Consider the following 18,670-nt stretch of genomic DNA (forward strand, 5'->3'; position numbering starts at 1 on the left):
AGTTTGCTTTCTGGAACTTTTCACCCAAACAGTACCTTCGCGCCAGTCTCTCCGTGCGTGAATCCCTGCCTCTTACAGTGGGGTTTTAGCTCTGTCTGCCCATACTAGATCTGTGCACTTGTCTCTTGACTGTTCAGTATCTCGAGTCTCCAATTTGTGCTTGGGCTTCCATTTTTGTCTTTGGTCTCCTTATCTCAGTTTCTCCATGTCTCATCTCTGGATCAGAATTCTAGACTCGTCTCCACTGTCTTTGGGTCTTGTAGTGTCTGCGTGTTTGTTTCTTAAACCGGTATTTTCCGGTCTTTGTCTCAGCCTCTCAGGTTCTGGTGGTCCTAGGCTCTCTCTCGCTCTCTCTCTTTTTTTGTTTTAGGTTTCGGTTTGTTTACTCCGTTGTCATGGCAATGGCATCAGAAGTGACGCAAGCGCACGTGGCAGCGAAGCTGAGCCAGCCTTCCCTCGGATTGACTGGCAAGGCTGTCAGAGCAGCTTCTCCCCGCCCAGGTCTGGCGAACAGCCCCGCAGCACGCTGGGGGGTCTCGGTTTCCGGCGCTGCAGGCCGCGCACGCGTACTGCAGTGGGTCGCCATCGCCTCTCGGTGTTCGAGACTGCGGGAGCCCGCGGGGCAACGCTGCGCAGCAGGTGGGTCGGTCCGCCCGACGCTCTCCTACGTGGGGCTGTAGGCATTCAGCTGGTGTGGAGGGTCGGGAGCAGGGATGGTTCTGCCTTGCGTGGGCTGGGCCAGGAGCAGAGACCTTGTGGCCCAAAGGTGTTGTGCCCTGGAGGGGTTTGAAGCGCCAAGGCCGTTGCGTGGGGGTGTGACCTCGGGCTGTTGTGCTTGAATTTGTGGCCAGGAGGGTAGGACTGCTGGTTCGCACGCGTGGAGCTGTGAAGGCCTTAAGGCTTTTGGGCGGGGGTGTGGCACAGGAACGCTGTAGGCGCCACAGCGCACAGCACACAGCGAGTGGGGCCGGCTTCTTGTGTGGCGTGGGATGGGGCAGGATCGGGGGTGTGGTTCTGATGTGGCATTGGGAGTACCACTTGTGGGATTGTGGCTCGGAAATGCGGTCTGCTTGTGGTGTGTCGGGAAGAGCTATCTGGGGGACACGTGGGATGGGCTAGGATCTTGGGGTGTGTTTTTTACGTGTGCGGCCGACAGAGGGCGCAGCGCCACTGTTCTTAGATATAGATTAGGGGACTGCAGCAGAGGAAGAGGAGGGCATTAGGAGGGAGTGGGTGGAGGTAGGTTCTGGCGGGGCTGGGAAGCCCACAAAGGGGGAAGATGAGTATGTATAAAGATCAGGGGAGGGGTTGGGAACCCCCATTTTTGTGCATCTGGCGCGAGGAGCATGGGAAAGTGGGGGAGGGTTCTGTGAGAGAGTCAATGACTTGAGGGATGACTAGGGGCTTAGAGTGCGGGCATCTTCTCTGTTATGGGGGCAGAAGACATTTTCGGGCCTGTCCAGGGACCCCATTCATGGCAGAGGGCTGTCTCTTAGGTGCTGTCCTGACCTGGAGGCTTTGGGAAGGAATAGAAAACATTAGTTTTCCTAGTGCTACCTAAGAAGGGGCAGGGCAAGGGTGCTTGAGGGTTGGCTCACCTACAGAACAATTCCAAGGTCACAGAAGTCCTTCCTACCCTGTGTCAAGAGTTTACTTGTTCGTGTTTTGTCCCGGTTTCTGTGCCTCTTCCTTCTTCCTCCACGACTGCTTCCATGCCCAGTCCTCCACCCTCAGACCTGTCTCCCTTATGTTGGTTTGTATCTCAGCCAGCTTTTTGGAGGCCACAATGGATGTTACCAGATCATCCTTCCACATTCTAGTAATGTCCTATGGAAGTTCTCTTTCCTGTTCTGGAGCCCTTGTTTCTCCTGATGTTTAGGTCTGTGAGTTTTTGTTTTTTTTTTTTTTTTTTTTTAAGCAGGCTGGTTTGTTTAGGACATTTGTTTGACTCTGTGATCTTATATGAAAATATAAATATATTTTATATTTATAATATATAAATAGAATATATTTTTGGCAGGGGCCACAGAAAGCAACTATTTTAATATGATCCTTTGTGTGTACCTTGGCATTCGTTTAAAGGTACGTTTGCACCTTTTGTATTTATATTAGTATGTATATGACTACAGGGGAGACCTTGTGACTAGTTCCTGCTGTCCCCAGTAAGATTAGTGTTCATGATTATCATCAGATCCTAGTGGTTAGAAAAGATCGTATTTTGTTGACAGGGTCTGAGAAGGATTTGTTTTCAGCTAAGGCAAAAGCCTGCAATGTGAATTCCTTAGGTGTTTAAAACCAGCCTTGGGATTCCCCTAGCTCAGCCATCCACCCATCCACTAGATTTCTTTTCTCAGCTTTAACATTTCATGCCCAGAATACAACCCTTGATACCTGCTTGACCCATTCTTCTGTCTCCTGAAGCCTGTGGGCTGGACTCCAGGACCCCAAGGCAGCCAGGTCATTCTGCATCAGGTATGCCACAATCTCTGTCTTATTTGTACCAGGAATGTGACCTCATTCAGGCTATTTGGTCCCACTGGGTCTTCTGCCTAGTAAGTTCTTGTAGCAGTGTAACCAGGTCTAGGGTCAGGCAAGGCATGCTTAGGATTAAGTCTCTTGAGATTCCCCAAGATGGCCTCATCTTCCTGGTCCTGACTAGTAGAGCTACATTATGAAGGGGGCTGGCTGTCCATGTTAGGCTGTTGCTTCTTTTTTTTAAAAATATTTATTTATTATGTATACAATATTCTGTCTGTGTGTATGCCTGCAGACCAGAAGAGGGCACCAGACTCCATTACAGATGGTTGTGAGCCACCATGTGGTTGCTGGGAATCGAACTCAGGACCTCTAGGAAGAGAGGCAATGCTCTTAACCTCTGAGCCCCAGGCTGTTGCTTCTTGTTGTCATAAGAGTCTTCTTTTCAGGCAAAGGAAATGGGGACAGATGATTCTTGCTTATTCCCAGGTAAACAAGGTCCACCACTGATTAGGCTATATAGGCTTACTGTGCTTCTACTTGTTCCTTTCTGTTGCAGGTCCCCATACCTCTTCCGTGGTCGCAGCAGGACAGGTGGAGAAGGAGACAGGTCTCACGCACTTGACTGAGGGCTGCTGGGCCACCCTAAAAGAAGCAGAGGTAATGGTTATGTGGTGACCACAGTGGTGAAGCAGATGTGGGGAGGACCAATCAGAGGCTCCAGGCAGGGAGGACTTCATGAGGAATCTGGAACAAGAAGGATAGATCAGCTATGTTAATTTTCAGGTAGAGTCCTGAGCCCAGTTCTCACCTAGTGTGTGAATGGTTTTCTTGTCTACTGTTTGGGTTTGCTCTTTGTCTCTACCCTTAGAAGCTTAGAAGCTTCTGACAATCTGAAGATGAGTTTCCAGCAGGGCCTGGTAGGGTGAACCTTTGTGTATGCACATCTTAGTAAGTTCACAGTAACTCTGTGGACACTTTCTGTGTAGGATAAATGTTCCTGATGTGGTGTAAAGAAAGCAAATTTATATGACCACATAACTCTTCATTTGCCACATAGAGTTCTGTGTTCAGAGCCTGGTGAAACAAAATGTGGATATGTTGTCTTACTGGGGCTGACATTACACCCCATATCAAAAGATGCTCCAGGAGAATCAAAGGAGAAGATGGGTAAAGAAGAGTCTAGAGTGGAAGATGGCAGATCAACTTGGAGGCCAGCTGAAAGGAAGCTGTGTAGAAAGATGTCAGGGTGTGTGTAGGGCTCTGGCTGCCTTGCTATACAGGACAGAGGTAAGTAGTCACCATCGAGAAAACCTCAAGAGCTTAGACTGTTATCCAAGGCCTTGTTGTAAGAGAATGAGTGAGAGAATGTTTTTAAGTTTGAGGTAGGGAAGGAAACCCAAAGATAAGCAGGTTTTGGAAACTGGAATTTTTTTTAAAGTAGTTGAATTTGATAAGAATCATTAGACAGTAAGTGGTTAAAACACAGGTTTTAAAAAGGCAGGATGAAATGACAAGAAAATGCAGTTAGGGATGAATGATGGCAAGATGGAGCCAGGCAGAGCTCGTACCTGACTCCGATAAAGAAAGCAGGCAGTTGACTCACCCTCAGAGATAAAGAAGTCATAAGAAAATGCTAAGTTGTATTGGGTGGGGGTTGTGGTCTGAGTATTCTCAGTGTAGATAGATGCTGGGGCGAAAAGGAACGGGTGCTGCCATTGTAGATGGTAGGGGTGAGGATGTCCCTGTAGCTGAGGTATTCTTTTTCTCCACTTATTCTTCAAATAGGTCCCAAACTTGATCCTGGATAGATGGGTATGATATTCCATATTGGCCATTAGGCATATATAACATGCCCTTCAACAAAGAAATTCATTTAATAAAAGGTATAGTGGGCAAAAACAGAAGTCAAGATACCTTTAGAGAATATATACTGGTTTAGTTTAACAGTCTGTACAATGAAATGTCTCTTTGTACTTAGTTCATTCACAGTCAAAAAATTCAAAGAAAACACAATAGTATACATAATCCAGACTCTGTGTATTTTCCATCTTTACATGGCTTATTTTTCTTACTCTATTACTTTTCTACAAGTTTATTTTGTCTGTTTAAAGACCTTGTTTTATCTTTTTTAAAAACAATTTACTTCTTTCATAACTCTCTATTCTTTTCTTCTTTCTCCCAAGCCTATATTTATCCAATACTGTGACCCATTAGGGGTCTTTTCCATCTGGATTTGTCTTTATTGCATATCTGTAATTATTTTCTGACCAGTCACACTTTTTTTTGTTATTTTATTGATACTTATTGAGCTCTACATTTTTCTCTGCTCCTGTTCCTGCCTTTCCCCTCCCCCCTTCGGTCCTCCCCCAAGGTCCCCAAGCTCTCAATTTACTCAGGAGATCTTGTCTTTTTCTACTTTCTATTTCCCATGTAGATTAGATCTATGTAAGTCTCTCTTAATGTCCTCATTGTTGTCTAGGTTCTCTGGGATTGTGGTTTATAGGCTGGCTTTCTTTGCTTTATGTTTAAAAGCCACCTATGAGTGAGTACATGTGATAATTGTCTTTCTGTGTCTGGGTTACCTCACTCAAAATGATGTTTTCTAGCTCCATCCATTTTTCAAAAAATTCAAGCTGTCATTATTTTTTTTCTGCTGTGTAGTATTCCACTGTGTAAATGTACCACATTTTTCTTATTCATTCTTCATTCGAGGGGCATTTAGGTTGTTTTCAGGTTCTGGCTATATGACAAACAAAGCTGCTATGAACACTGAGCATCCTTTGGATATATACCCAATAGTAGTATTACTGGATCTTGAGGAAGGTGGTTTCCTAATTTTCTGAGAAATTGCCCACACTGACATTCAAAGGGGTTGTACCAGCTTGCATTCCCACCAGCAATGCAGAAGTGTTCCCTTTTCTCCACAACCTCTCCAGCATAAGTTGTCATCAATGTTTTTGATCTTGGCCATTTTTTCAGGTGTAAGATGGAATCTCAGAGTTGTTTTGATTTGCATTTCTCTGATGACTAAGGATGTTGAACATTTCCTTAAGTGTCTTTCAGCCATTTTAGATTCCTCTGTTGAGAGTTCTCTGTTTAAGTCTGTACTCCATTTTTTTTTTAAAAATTGGATTATGTGATCTTTTGGTGTCCAATTTCTTGAATTCTTTGAATATTTTGGAGATCAGACCTCTCTCTGATGTGGGGTTAGTGAAGATCTTTTCCCATTCTGTAGGCTGTCGTTTTGTCTTGTTGACCATGTCCTTTGCTTTACAGAAGCTTTTCAGTTTCAGGAGGTCCCATTTATTAATTGTTTCTCTTAGTGTCTGTGCTGCTGGGGTTCTATTTAGAAGCGTTTCCCTGTGCCAATGCGTTCAAGTGTACTTTCCATTTTCTCTTCTATAAGGTTCAGTGTGGTTGGCTTTATGTTGAGGTCTTTGATCCAAAATTTGTACTTAAGTTTTGTGCATGGTGATAGATATGGGTCTGTTTTCATTTTTCTACATGTTGATATCCAATTATGCCAGCACCATTTGTTAAATATGCTTTCTTTTTTCCATTTGATATTTTTTGCTTCTTTATCAAAGATCAGGTGTTCGAAGATGTGTGGATTGATATCTGGGTCTTCTATTCAGTTCCATTGGTCCTCCTGTCTGTTCTTACGCCAATACCAGGCTGTTTTCAGTACTGTATCTCTATAGCAGAGTTTGAAGTCAGGGATTTTGATGCCTCCAGAAGTTCTTTTATTGTACAGGATTGTTTTGGCTATCCTGAATTTTTTGCTTTTCCATATGAAGTTGAGTACTGTTCTTTCGAGGTCTGTGAAGAATTTTGCTGGGATTTTGATGGGGATTGCATTGAATCTGTCAGAAGCACTTAAAATGCTAAGCATTCTTACTAAGACTAAGGCTGCTTTGCTTTTGGCTCCACCTAGTCCAACATGGCGGGGAGGACGTCTGTTGAGTACAAGCCATGCTCATAGCCCCAGATTTTAGGCACACAGCTGGTCTGTGCTGCCATTAAGCAGTTTGTAACATGCTGTTCAGAAACCCCAATTAAATGCTTGGCCTCCTGAAAGAGCTAGAGTTCACACTGGCAGCACGGCCCAGGAAGCTGCCTTCTCGAAACCGGGTAGGCTGCTGCTGAATCATAAAGACCTCTCTTAAAGGAATCATGTCTCTGCTTGCAAGCAGAGCCCACCCAAGAAAATGCTGTTTTAGCCATGTTTAACTTTTGTGTCTAGGATTACTTCCCCAAGCTCTCTCAGGTTTTATGTGGATGCAGTTGTCCATGTTGGCGCCATTTTGTTGACAGGTTTCTGTCACGCCTAGCCCACAGCTATTCTGTCCCAACAAAACACTCAGAGGTCTACATTAATCATAAACTGGTTGGCCTATTTGCTCAGGCTTCTTATTAACTCTCTAAACTTATATTAGCCAATTATTCTTGTCTGTGTTAGCCATGTGGCTTGCTACCTTTTGTCAGCGAGGCATTCTCATCTTGCTTCCTCTGTGTCTGGATGACAAATGCAATCTGACTCTTTCCTCTTCCCAGAATTCTCCTGTTCTCATCACCCCTCCTATACTTTCTGCCTGACTACTGGCCAATCAGTGTTTTATTAAAAACCATACAAGTGACAGGGTACAAGACCATTGTCCCACAGCACATATTGGCCATTAGGCATATATAACATGCCCTTCAACAAAGAAATTTATTTTATAAAAAGTGTAGTGAGCAAAAACAGAAGCCAAAACTGCTGGGCCCATAGTAACCTGCCTATAAAGAACCCTATTCTCCTAGGGCTCAGATTTTAATGTGGGAAACAAGCAGTATGCAGATATAAAGCAGTAGGAAATAGTATGCTCAAGCTGTGTATGAGAGGACATGCAGGGAGTTTGGACCTTGAGGAACCACTTCAGAGTTCAGTCCTGTAAGAAGTGAAAATGGTACTTCTACGGTAAACTGGATTAGGTAGGGAGATAGTGGTCATGTTGTTGATGGTGTTAGCTAGGGTCATGAACAGATTTTATTTTGAATTCCTCAAAATTGTTTTTAGAAGAGAAAATGCTTTCATTGTATGGTTTTGCCAAGGATATTGCTAGTACTGGGTTTGGGTTTTACTCTTTTTTTAGGTTTATGAATGGCAATGTTTTGCCTTCTTGTATGTGGCACATGCATGCCTGGTGCCCTCAGAGGTCATAAGAAGGCATCAGATGCCCTGGACCTATGATTACAGATGGTTGTGATCTACCATGTAGGTGCTGGGAATCCAGTCTGGGTACTCTGTGAGAGCACAAATGCTCTTAACTACTGAGCCATCTCCCCAGCCCTGAGTTTTGGTTGTTTCAGTGGGAACAACAATGCTGCACCTAGATCCTTCTTGTTTTGGAGATCTAAAGTCTCAATAATACATACTTAGATGTTAAACTGACATAGTATTTTGGGATAAATCCGGTCTGTTGTGATGTGGCCTACATATACACAGTATACATAGTAAGAATAAATTTACTGATATTGTATGGCATATTCATCTAGGTTTATAAATGAAATTTTCCTGAAAAATTTCATATTCATCTTATTTAAGATTTTTTAAAAAAAATCCTTGGGCTGGAGAGATGGCTTAGGGGTTAAGAGCACTTCCAGAGGTCCTGAGTTCAATTCCCAGCAACCACATGGTGGCTCACAACCATCTGTAATGAGATCTGGTGCCCTCTTCTGGCCTGCAGGCATACATGCAGATAGAATACTGTATACATAATAAATAAATAAATCTTAAAAAAAATCCTGTTATTACCATCTTATACAAAGTTGGTCTTCCTGATTCTTATTTTTATCTATATAAGTAAAAAGCTGGAATTCTACTTACAGTAGTGAGCAGACTGCTTAGAATAACTGCATGAGACTTAGGTATTGTGGGTACATGGTTGTACTCAGACACCGTCCCTCATTCTCCTTTGCCTGAGTGTGTCATGGCTGAGGTCTCACTATATGGACATCTGTTTTGTTGATGTCCTCTGCTTTTCCTCAGGTCCTGGTATTGCTGACCTTTCTTGGGTCCTTGTTATCCTAACCATCTCTGCTGAGTTCTTGGCTAGACACAGTTGCATTTTTGTGGAGGCCTGGGAAGATGTTGCCTTTGGAGAGGGCACTGGCCTCTCCAAGAAGCTCCCCACCCCACCCAGAACCACCTACTGTGCGGCCAGAAGTTAGATCCCAACAGGAAGTGCCCAGTCAGCAGGAGGAACCCAACCAGGGGGAAGTAGTCATTAAGCAACAAGAACCTAGCCAGCAGGAGGAACCCAGGAGGCAGGATGAACCCATCCAGGAAGAAGAACCCAACCAGGAAGAAGAACCCATCCAGGTGCTGGAATCTAGTCAGAGAGATGAGCCCAACCAGGGAGAAGAATCCAGTCAGCAGGATAATCCTCTCAATCAGAGGGAAGAACTCAGTGAACAACAAGAACACAGCCAGCGGGATGATCCTAGTCAGGAGGAAGAACCTGGCCAGAAGGATGTACCTATGCAACAAGAAGAACCTATGCAGCAGGATGAGCCTCACCAGTGGGAAGAACCCATGCAGCAGGAGGAGCCCATGCAGGAGGAGGAGCCCATGCAGCAGGAGGAGCCCATGCAGCAGGACAAAACCATCCAACAAGAGCCAGTTGAGCAGGATAAGTCCACCCCACAGGAAGAACTCATCCAGCAGGAAGAACTCATCCAGCAGGAGGAATTTATTCAGCAGGAGGAACCTATCCAACAGGAAGCCTTCATTCAGTACGAAGAACCCATTCAAGATGCTTCCATCCAACAGGAACTCATCCACCAGGAAGAGTCCACTCAGCAGGATAAGTCCATCCAAAAGGAAGAATTCATTCAGCTAGAGAAGCCCATCCAGCAGCTAGGGTTCAGCAAACAGGAGGAACCCAGCCAACAGAAAGAGCCTAGCCAGAAGGATCAACCCAACCAACAGGAAGAACCCATCCAGCAGGAAGAACCCAGCCAGCAGGAAGAACCCAGCCAAGAGGAAGAACCCAGCCAACAGGAAGAACCCAGCCAAGAGGAAGAACCCAGCCAACAGGAAGAACCCAGCCAACAGAAAGAACCCAGCCAACAGGAAGAACCCAGCCAACAGAAAGAACCCAGCCAACAGGAAGAACCCAGCCAACAGGAAGAACCCAGCCAGCAGGAAGAACCCAGCCAACAGGAAGAACCTAACCAGCTGGAAGAACCCAGCCAACAGAAAGAACCCAGCCAACAGGAAGAACCCAGCCAGCAGGAAGAACCCAGCCAACAGGAAGAAACTAACCAGCTGGAAGAACCCAGGCAACAGAAAGAACCTAACCAGCTGGAAGAATCCAGGCAACAGGAAGAACCTAACCAGCTGGAAGAACCCAGGCAACAGGAAGAACTCAGCCAACAGGAAGAACCTAACCAGCTGGAAGAACCCAGGCAACAGGAAGAACTCAGCCAACAGGAAGAACCTAACCAGCTGGAAGAACCCAGGCAACAGAAAGAACCTAACCAGCTGGAAGAACCCAGGCAACAGGAAGAGCCTAGTCAAAAGGATCAACCTAACCAACAGGAGGAATCCAGCCAACAGGAAAAGCCTGCCCAGCAGAAGGAAACAGAAACCAGCACTGAAAGATCTGCTGCTGACCTGGAGTTTTCCCGCCTACGCTTTCGGGAGTTTGTCTACCAGGAGGCAGCTGGACCTCACCAGACTCTGGCCCAGCTTCATGAGCTATGCCGCCAGTGGCTGCGGCCTGAGGCCTGCTCCAAAGAGCAGATCCTGGAGCTGCTGGTTCTGGAGCAGTTTCTGGGCATCTTGCCAGACAGGGTTCGTCCCTGGGTGGTAGCCCAGTATCCTGAGAACTGCGAGGAGGCTGCCTCCCTGGTGGAGGGTCTCTCTGACATCCTGGAGGAGCCAGGTGAGGCTGCCACCCCAGAAGAAAGCATGCCTTAGAGGAGACGGGCAGGAGGTCCTGGAAGGACTGGAATCTGCAACATAGAGTTCAGACCCCAGCCGTGGCATTCCTGAGAGTGTAGTCACCCCATGTGTTAAGGGGCACAGAAACAACCATCCCTGAGCTGGTAAGGGAGCTCCTCAGTCTCCAGGGATCCAAGCCCCCACATCTCTGCCCAGTGGCATCTCCATCAGGCTTACCTCATGGACTAGGACAGCTGCCTTGGGTTCCTGCCCTCACATTTGCTTTCCAGATGTTAGGAAGGAGGAGAAATGGAGGGCAATCAAAGGCAGGTACCAGGCTCTTAAAAACTAGGTAAATATTCTGGGTGCATTGCTAGCTGGGGGTTTCCTCCATGTCTAAGGGTGGGGCCTGAGAGATGGGTGGTGATGATGTCTGGGAGCCTAGGGGCTTGGGTCATACCTTGGGTCCATACCTGGTCCATTGAGGATTTGCTGTGTGGTTGTTAGCATGTGTCTCAACCTATTGGAGTCACTATTGCCTTGATTGTACACAGGAATGATGTTGTGTTCCCCAGGTGGGCCATCATCTTCATTCAGCGAGGGAGACTATAAGAGGTGTCCTGAGCCCCTGCTGCTACCACGTGGGTTGTTGGGTCCCAGCAGAGACCTAAGACCTAGGGACATCCTTGTACGCCGTGATACGTGTAAGTAGCAGCATTTCTCTAGCCTCATCTGGCTTTCATTAAGGAGACAGATGGAGGTCTGTGGTTGGGAAAGGGAGGATGTGGTGAGGTGCCATGAAAACCAGGGAGAGGTCAGGTAGCAAGGCATGGATGTGTACTGTAGTTGGGACTTGTTTCTGTAGGTCATTGTGTATGTTAGATGTGTTATTTTTTATTTTTTGCTCAACTTGTCATGCAAATTTTGTCAGCCTTACATGGTTATTAACCAAGAAATAATTTCATTGTAGATATATTTCAATGTCAGCATAGGAGTGTGCCCATTAGCAGCATAAGGTTCTGGGTTAAAACCTCAGTACTGCCAAAAAAGTTTTCTTTGTCCTTACCCCATCCTGGAGGATGGCCTTTCATCTCTTTCTCCATATACACATGTATACCAAAGGTCTATAGGACCATGGTGTACTTGCGCCCTCACATTTTTGTTTTTATTGAGCTATATATTTTTCTCTACTTCTCTCTCTTCCTGACCCCTCTACTTCTACCCTCTCCCATGATCCCTGCGCTCCCAGTTTACTCAGGAGATCTTGTCTTTTTCTACTTCCTATATTGATTAGTTGTGCCCTCATATTTGTTACTCAAATAGGGCAGCTGTGGTCAAAGTTTTGGCTCCTCACTTCTCGGCATTCCACATACTCAGCCTCTCCATTTTGCTTTTCAGAAATGGGCTGCAACATCATGCCTTACTGTAGGCACTCTAACGTGAGTGGTATGGTTTTCTTACAACCTCTGGATGGAGGGCATATACACTTTAACCATGCAGTTATCCATAACCTTTGTGATACATTTAAAGCCAGCATAGTTGCCCTGGGTGTCTAACATTTTCTACCAATCTAGTTGGCACAAAAAAGTTCTTCATGAATTGAATTGCTTCAGTGGTGGCCTCAAACTTAGAGATCTTCCTGCCTCTGCCTCCCGAGTACTAGAATTAAAGGCATGCACCGCCATCTGACTGTCTTCATGTTTCTTTATTTTTGTGTCCATGTTGCTCTGTCAGTCGCAGACAAATGTAGTGTTCACTGAGCTTTGGGACCTGTGATATGTACAGGAGGAAGCCTTTCTACATTTGTCCCGGGGCCTGTGTGGGAGGCAGTGGGATATGCTTATTTTGGAGACACAGCCACTGAGAACTTGTCCCCTTAGCTCCTCTTCTTCCAGCCTGGCCTACTCTGGAATCTGTACACCTGGATGAAAAACATTTAGAGGGAGAAAAGAATGAAGAGGCCAACTCTGTCACAGCTGAGCCAAAGGTGAGTAAAGGAGCCATTGCTGCCCTGGGAGGCTGATCTTGTCCAGCCACACACATGGTCTTTCCCTTCTGACTGTTGCTCCTTCTCTCAATATTAATGCTCTGTCATAGCAAAGGATTATGGACCCAAACATCTATAATGCTACTGCTAAGAAAGCTGTCCTTGTGGAAACTCAAGGATAGAACCTAAGGAAGGGCATTGCTTCAGTATAACGTGGGGTGGGTCAGAGCTGCTGTTTTAGAAGCTGTTACCATTTCCACAGGAGTCTCTACAGTCAGAATGGGACAACCTGGACCCCACAGAAGATAACGTGACCAGTTACAGCAAGCTGCTCCTGTTGGGTGAGACTTACCTCCCACTGACTCACGTTCTGTCCTGCATCCTTTTCTAGAAGTGTTGGCATGGAAGATTCTGACTGTCCCAGGAACTGTAGTTGAATCACCAAGGGTGATTTAAATGTTTGGAGCTGAACATGTTTTAAGTGTCTTTGAACTAGGATTTGTTTGCCAAGTTCTCCACTTGTCTTGGTCTATACTTTTAAGTTCTCTCTGGGCTCTAGGGCTTTGTTTGCAGCCTTGGCCTGTGAGAAATGAAGTGTCTGGATTCGGAAAGGCCTCCTGACTCCAATCCTCTAAGCACTCCCACTTTGTTGATGCAGAGCAGGGCCTGGGGAATGATCTTTTACTGAAGCTCTTTGCAGGGACGCTCGTATCTAGACTCCGGAGGTCTTTATTATAGTTCTAATTCTGTATTTTAGTTTTTTGTACTGGGGATTGACCCAAGATCTCACAAATGACAAGATCTCACAGCTGACTAGAGGGCAGCTTTGATGGTGGTGGAGGGGGACAGGACGGGACAGGGGAATGGACAGGAATTGTCCTAATGCAGAGAAAAAGGTAGTTGCAGTCTGGGTCCCAGAGACCCAATAGGGCATGAAGCCTCTTAGCTTTCTCATGATTCCTTTACTTCTCTCTAAACCTCAGGGTGTCAGTTTTTCCAGGCTGGTCCATCCTCCACGCTGGAGACAAAACCAGAGGAATGTTGTGTGGCAGAAGAACTACCAGGAGGCAGCCTCCCAGGTGAGGTTGAGTTAGGTGGTGATAGATGTGAGCCTGGTGGGGGTCTAGAGGGTACAAGTCTCTTTTACAGCTGATGGGGCTCCTCACATTTCCATTAGCCTCAGCAGATACACTAGCTTTGACTGTCTTCATTTTCCTGTCCATTGTGTGGGGACAGAATGCCATTGCATTATTTCTTGCTGCATAGTGAGCTCCTCTAAAACATGTTACCCAAAAGACTACACATTTGTGATCTGTCAGCTGGCTGAGCTTAACTTTGTGGCCCCTCTACTTTTTTTTGGTGGTTCTGAAGGCACACATAAAGCCACCATCATTTAGAGGCTCGAATCCAGGAATGGTTTCCCATACACTGCCTGGATGACAAAGGCTCTCAGTGGAGATGAGTTGACACTGTGGACCTGTTCCCCCGCCCATTACCTCTCCAAAGGCCTGGCTTTGGTTTTCTCATAGATACTGCTGGGTTTCATTGGGAGAATCCCAGAGGGTAAGCACGTATCACACCTCTGCATGTTTTGTGTGCATACTACTGTTCCATTGGCCACGGATGACTTCAGGGCCAAGCCAGAGACTTTGGTTCATTGAAGGCCATGGATATAACTGGATGGCTTACCAAGACTCCTTTGGTCCTTACTAGTGACAGACATGTCCCCTGGACCCTCTCATAGTTCTTTGCACCTTCCATTGCCAAGTCACCTCAGCCAGAAAGGCTGCTTCAGATCTGAATCCACCACAGCAGGAAGCAGGCTCCTCCTCATCTTTCAAACTTCTGACCAGAATAGACTAGAGTTACATGACCACCTTAACCTCTAAACACACTAGGTGTGATGGTCAGCAGTGAGCTCTGCAGACATTCAAACTGTTAATGAAGGGCATGCAGACTGGGAGGGGTCCTGTGAGGCCTGCGGTACTGCACTCAGCTGTTGTAAAGGGGTTAGGCTGTGCCTGCTATTGTTCTTATCTGATGCCCTTTGGGCATCACACTTTGTTTTCTTGATTTCTGCCTCAGAGCCTGGGAAGTAGGACTGCTCACATTTTGACTTTATTTCAGACAGTACGGGGCAGCAGGAAAGCAAAGGAAATATGTGTGAGGAAGTCTCCATGGGGGAGACACTGATGGAGAGGCTTTCAGGGGATGTTCCTGTTAGTCCTTCGATAGACACTGCCCAGGAGGAGCAGCAACCTCAGAAGGCTCTGGATGGTGAGGATGAGGATTCAAGTCCTGCCAGTCCCCAGAGGCAATCAGTCATCCAGCAGTCAGCCCAGGACAAGGCTACACCACATAAAGGCACTGGGACAAAGAGGCCTCATCCAGATGACGAGGACGAAGAGGACCCTGAGTGTCCATCCAGCACCAGCAGCTACAAGCTGCCATTTGATGCAGGGAAGGGGCTCCATGTGGGTGGCCGTGATTCTGGGCAGGACCCAGGAACTTCTGCTGTGCGATGCCCTGCAGTTGATGAGTTTCATGCATCCCAAGGGAACCCCTATACATGTAGTGAATGTGGCGAGGCCTTTGCATGGATCTCGAACCTTATAGAGCATCACAAGAGCCACAGCACTGAGACATGCTATGTAAGCCAGGACTGCTAGGACCCCTTCCAGTTCAGCATGGCTGTGGTCAAGCACCAGAAGAGTCACATACAAAAAAAGAAAAGCCACGCTCAGTGCCCATCTCTGCCACAAGCAAAGCCACTGGTGAGAGGATTGACAGCTCCTAGTGTGTGGGTAGTTTTCCCTGTACAACCTGAGGTGTCAGATGAGGAACTCTGCTATGAGTATCCCATGACATGACAGTTGTATGTAGCATGAGTGTTCTTAAGGCGCATGTGTGGTGGTGGCTTCCTGTGGTATCTATGGGCACATCAGTGTTACTTTCTGGATGCTCATGTACTGAAAGCAACTGGAAATGGGTATGGCCCACAGGAAGCCCTCATCTTAGAAACATACTTTGGGCTAATGTCCTATCCTGTAAGCCATCAGATATGAGGGAAAACTCCATTTTTAATACCACACATACTCTGGTCATTTGACATTGTACAAAGTGTTACGTTGCCTTAAAGTATGTGGTGTTTTCTTGAGCATTCCTTGCCTCAGTTGCTTCTCCTTGAGCTCCCTGTCTGTTCACACATCTATTTGGCCTTTTTGTAAATATGGAATGTCAGGTTTACTTCTGAATCCTCAAGAGTAAAAATTGTTCCTGAGTTCAAGTTACATGTATTTTAATATATAGAGTTGCTTGCAAAGATCACAAGAACTTGCTGATTTTTGGACTGTGCGTTTCAGCCCATTAGTGAAATTGTGAAATCCAGTTAGTGGATGGCCACCGGTATTACAAAGCAATGAAGTAGAATAAAGTAGGTCAGAATGCATCATGCAGCAAAGGCAAGTATTGTTTTGTGAAACTTCTCAGCTGTGTATCTAATATGAGAGCTGGCTACCATGTTAAATGTATTTATTAGGGGTATGATCAAAAGAGGTTTAAAAATACTAACAAAGGCTGAAGAAATGATCTGTATCTGAACTAAGAACCAAATGTGGCCTACATAGGTGATCTTGAGGTTTTGCTTTAACTTCAGTTTACAGCATTGTTTCTGTTGCCTTACCATAAATTTAATTGCCATGTAGATACAGAAAGGTGTCTCTGTCAGTGTTTGAGGAGGCAATTTGTGTAACCCCCAAACAAGAGGCTTACCATAATAAAGTATTTATTTCTTCATTCATATTATTGTTCCTTGGTTTTTATTGGGCAGCTGCTTCCTTGATCCAGACACCTTCCCTGCTGTAGCTTTCTTTCTATTGGGACTCAGGAACATACGGAAAAGTCTGTGCTCTTTACCTGGGAGAAGACTCAAATCACTTTCACTCACAAATCTTAGAGCAGTGGTTCTCAATCTACGAGTTATGCTCCTTTAGGGGTCATGTATCAGATATCCTACATATCATATATTTGCATTATGATTCATAACAGTAGCAAAATTATAAAGTAGCAACAAAATAATTTTATGGTTGGCATCACCACAACATGAACTGTATTAAAGGGCTGCAGTGTTAGGAGGGTTGAGAATTGCTGCCTTAGAGAAAACTGATCAGATGGCCTCATCACCCATAAGGATCCTGACACTGCCTATTTAGGTGGTTCCCTCTGCTAACTGAGCTAAATTTTCTTCTGGTAAAAAAGTCTCAATGTGTTTTCCTAATTCCATTCCAAGTACATACCGGTCAGCCTGCTTCCTCCTACTGTCACTGAGAGATTTTTCCTGGGCTACATTCTAGTCCTCCATCTCCAGTTTCTTTTGTGTAAGCAAACCAGTGGGAGGTCTGTGTCTTTCTATTCTAAAGTTGAACTTCCAGGAAAGGCACAAAAATAAGAGTATAAAAGGATCTCCGTGCACTCCTTACCCAGACCTGCTGTGACTACTACTCTACCCAATGCATCCATGCTTTGCAAGTGAACATACTTCCTCCGTCTTGAGGATGTGCTATGCCCATGTGCGCCTGTTGTGATACCTGATTTGCTCACCTGTTTGGAGTGTTTAAGCAATATGTGAGGAGATACTCTGCGATAAGGTAAGTATTCTACTCTTAATCAAAATTCTAGCCCTGTATTTATCATTGGCAATTGCCTAAATCAAGTCCTTACCATGAAATCTACAAAGTGATTCTCCCTCCATGTTTATCAGTTGTTCTCAGCATTCTACAAGCTCTCTCTCTCTCTCTCTCTCTCTCTCTCTCTCTCTCTCTCTCTCTCTCTTTACTTTCTTTGTTACTGGAATGGGCCATGGATTTCTGGAGCAGTATATATTTTTCAACTAGTTTTAGGTCCAAGAGTCTACTAAGCCACTTAAACTGATCTTTCCTATGTGTTCTATCTGTAGTCACCCAAGGAAGAAGCAGAGAAAGGATGAGTCATGTAACAAAGGAGATCAGAAGAGCTGAAGAAAGGACAGCTATTGAATTGCTGTGTCTGGTAAGGTGGGTACCCATGTCCAGTTAGCACCTAAATGTAGTCCAATGAACTGACTGCTGGAAGTGATTAGCACATTAGATTCAAAGAGAGCCTATACCTAAGTTTTGTATGTCAGAATGGTAACATGGCGCATAGTGGTAAATATTAACTGCACCTGCTTTTTGTAGTTATGTAGGTTTGGATTTTTTGCTTTTTTTGTGTGTGGTGTTTTTTTTTGAGATGGGGTCTCACAGCTCAGACTTTGCAAAGTAATTAGAATGACCTTGAATTTCTGATCCTCCTGTCTTGATCTCCCAAGTACTGGGATTATAGATCACCAACTAGGTTAGTTTTGAAAATTAAATTAAATTTTATATTTTTGGGGCAGTGTCTCTTGCTATAGCCCATGCTGGCCCTGAGTCTGTGATTCTATCTCTGCTTTCACAGTGCTGGGATTATAGATTATCAAATGCCAGCCCTTGAGACAATGTGTGTGTGTGTGTATGGTAGTTGCTATTAGAGCAACTTTTAGGTTAGCATACAGAATAAAGGGCGTTATCACAACATTTTCACTCACATGTATGGCTCAGTTTTGTTTTTTCCTGTTTCAGGGGTGAAATCCTGGGCCTTGTGGTACTTGCTAGGCAAGTACCCATGCACACTATTGAGCTCCATTTCCAACTCTTACAGTTTTTGAGACAGATAACCCAAGATGGCCTTGAACTTGGCAGTACTTTAGTCTCGGCTTCCCTAATGCTAGGATTATGGGTATGTGCCACCACATTCCACATTTAAAACTTCAGTTCCAAAAAAGCATCCCACAGGGATACCAAAGAACAGAGTTGGAAGACTAAAACATGTGGTACCCCAAGAGAAACTGCAGAATAGTTAGGAATATATATTCTAGCACTCTGATTACAAAATAAAATCATCTGATATAAACATTATTGATGGTTGAGGACCAAAACCAGCCGATATCCTTTCTAACAAATATGACAAGTCACCATTTACAGGTTATGGTTTTTAGAAGACTATTTGTGGATTTAGGGTTCAATGAAATATTGTGGACTTTCAAGTTAAATATAAAAAACAAAGTGTTGAAGCTAAATATTAAAATGAGTTTTCAACTGGGCAGTGGTGATACATCTTTAAATCTAGCACGCAAGAGGCAGAGGCAGGCGGATCCCTTGTGTGTTCGAGGCCAGCCTGGTCTACAGAGCACGTTCCAGTGTGAGGGACTATTGTTCATGAGA

At 45.2% G+C, this 18,670-nt stretch overlaps 1 protein-coding gene across 11 annotated transcripts; it reads left to right on the top strand.

The window, feature by feature from the left end:
• Nucleotides 1-447: 447 nt before the first annotated feature.
• On the top strand, nt 448-16,191 carry Zscan18 (zinc finger and SCAN domain containing 18). 11 transcript variants are annotated; one of them, XM_075991602.1, is made up of 8 exons: nt 448-639; nt 3,035-3,135; nt 8,507-10,406; nt 10,981-11,109; nt 12,286-12,392; nt 12,655-12,733; nt 13,376-13,471; nt 14,520-16,191. In XM_075991602.1, the coding sequence occupies exons 3-8, from the start codon at nt 8,606-8,608 to the stop codon at nt 15,059-15,061; spliced, it is 2,754 nt and encodes a 917-aa protein (XP_075847717.1). In that variant the 5' UTR covers nt 448-639; nt 3,035-3,135; nt 8,507-8,605; the 3' UTR covers nt 15,062-16,191. The 11 variants fall into 11 exon arrangements, with proteins under 11 accessions (XP_075847717.1, XP_075847699.1, XP_075847670.1 ...); XM_075991584.1 differs by having other exon boundaries at nt 577-639; nt 3,035-3,261; nt 10,960-11,109; XM_075991555.1 differs by having other exon boundaries at nt 608-639; nt 10,960-11,109.
• Nucleotides 16,192-18,670: the final 2,479 nt, after the last annotated feature.

The sequence above is a fragment of the Microtus pennsylvanicus genome, chromosome 1 (assembly GCF_037038515.1).
Source record: "Microtus pennsylvanicus isolate mMicPen1 chromosome 1, mMicPen1.hap1, whole genome shotgun sequence".
NCBI lineage: Eukaryota > Metazoa > Chordata > Mammalia > Rodentia > Cricetidae > Microtus > Microtus pennsylvanicus.

What these genes read in the sequence shown, in the direction of transcription:
- Zscan18 (XM_075991584.1), top strand. Translation starts at nt 8,606, where the DNA reads ATGTTGCCTTTGGAGAGGGCACTGGCCTCTCCAAGAAGCTCCCCACCC. An exon ending in CCTTGTACGCCGTGATACGT is followed by an intron (nt 11,110 to 12,285) that starts GTAAGTAGCAGC and finishes TTGTCCCCTTAG; the next exon opens with CTCCTCTTCTTCCAGCCTGG. An exon ending in ACCAGGAGGCAGCCTCCCAG is followed by an intron (nt 13,472 to 14,519) that starts GTGAGGTTGAGT and finishes ACTTTATTTCAG; the next exon opens with ACAGTACGGGGCAGCAGGAA.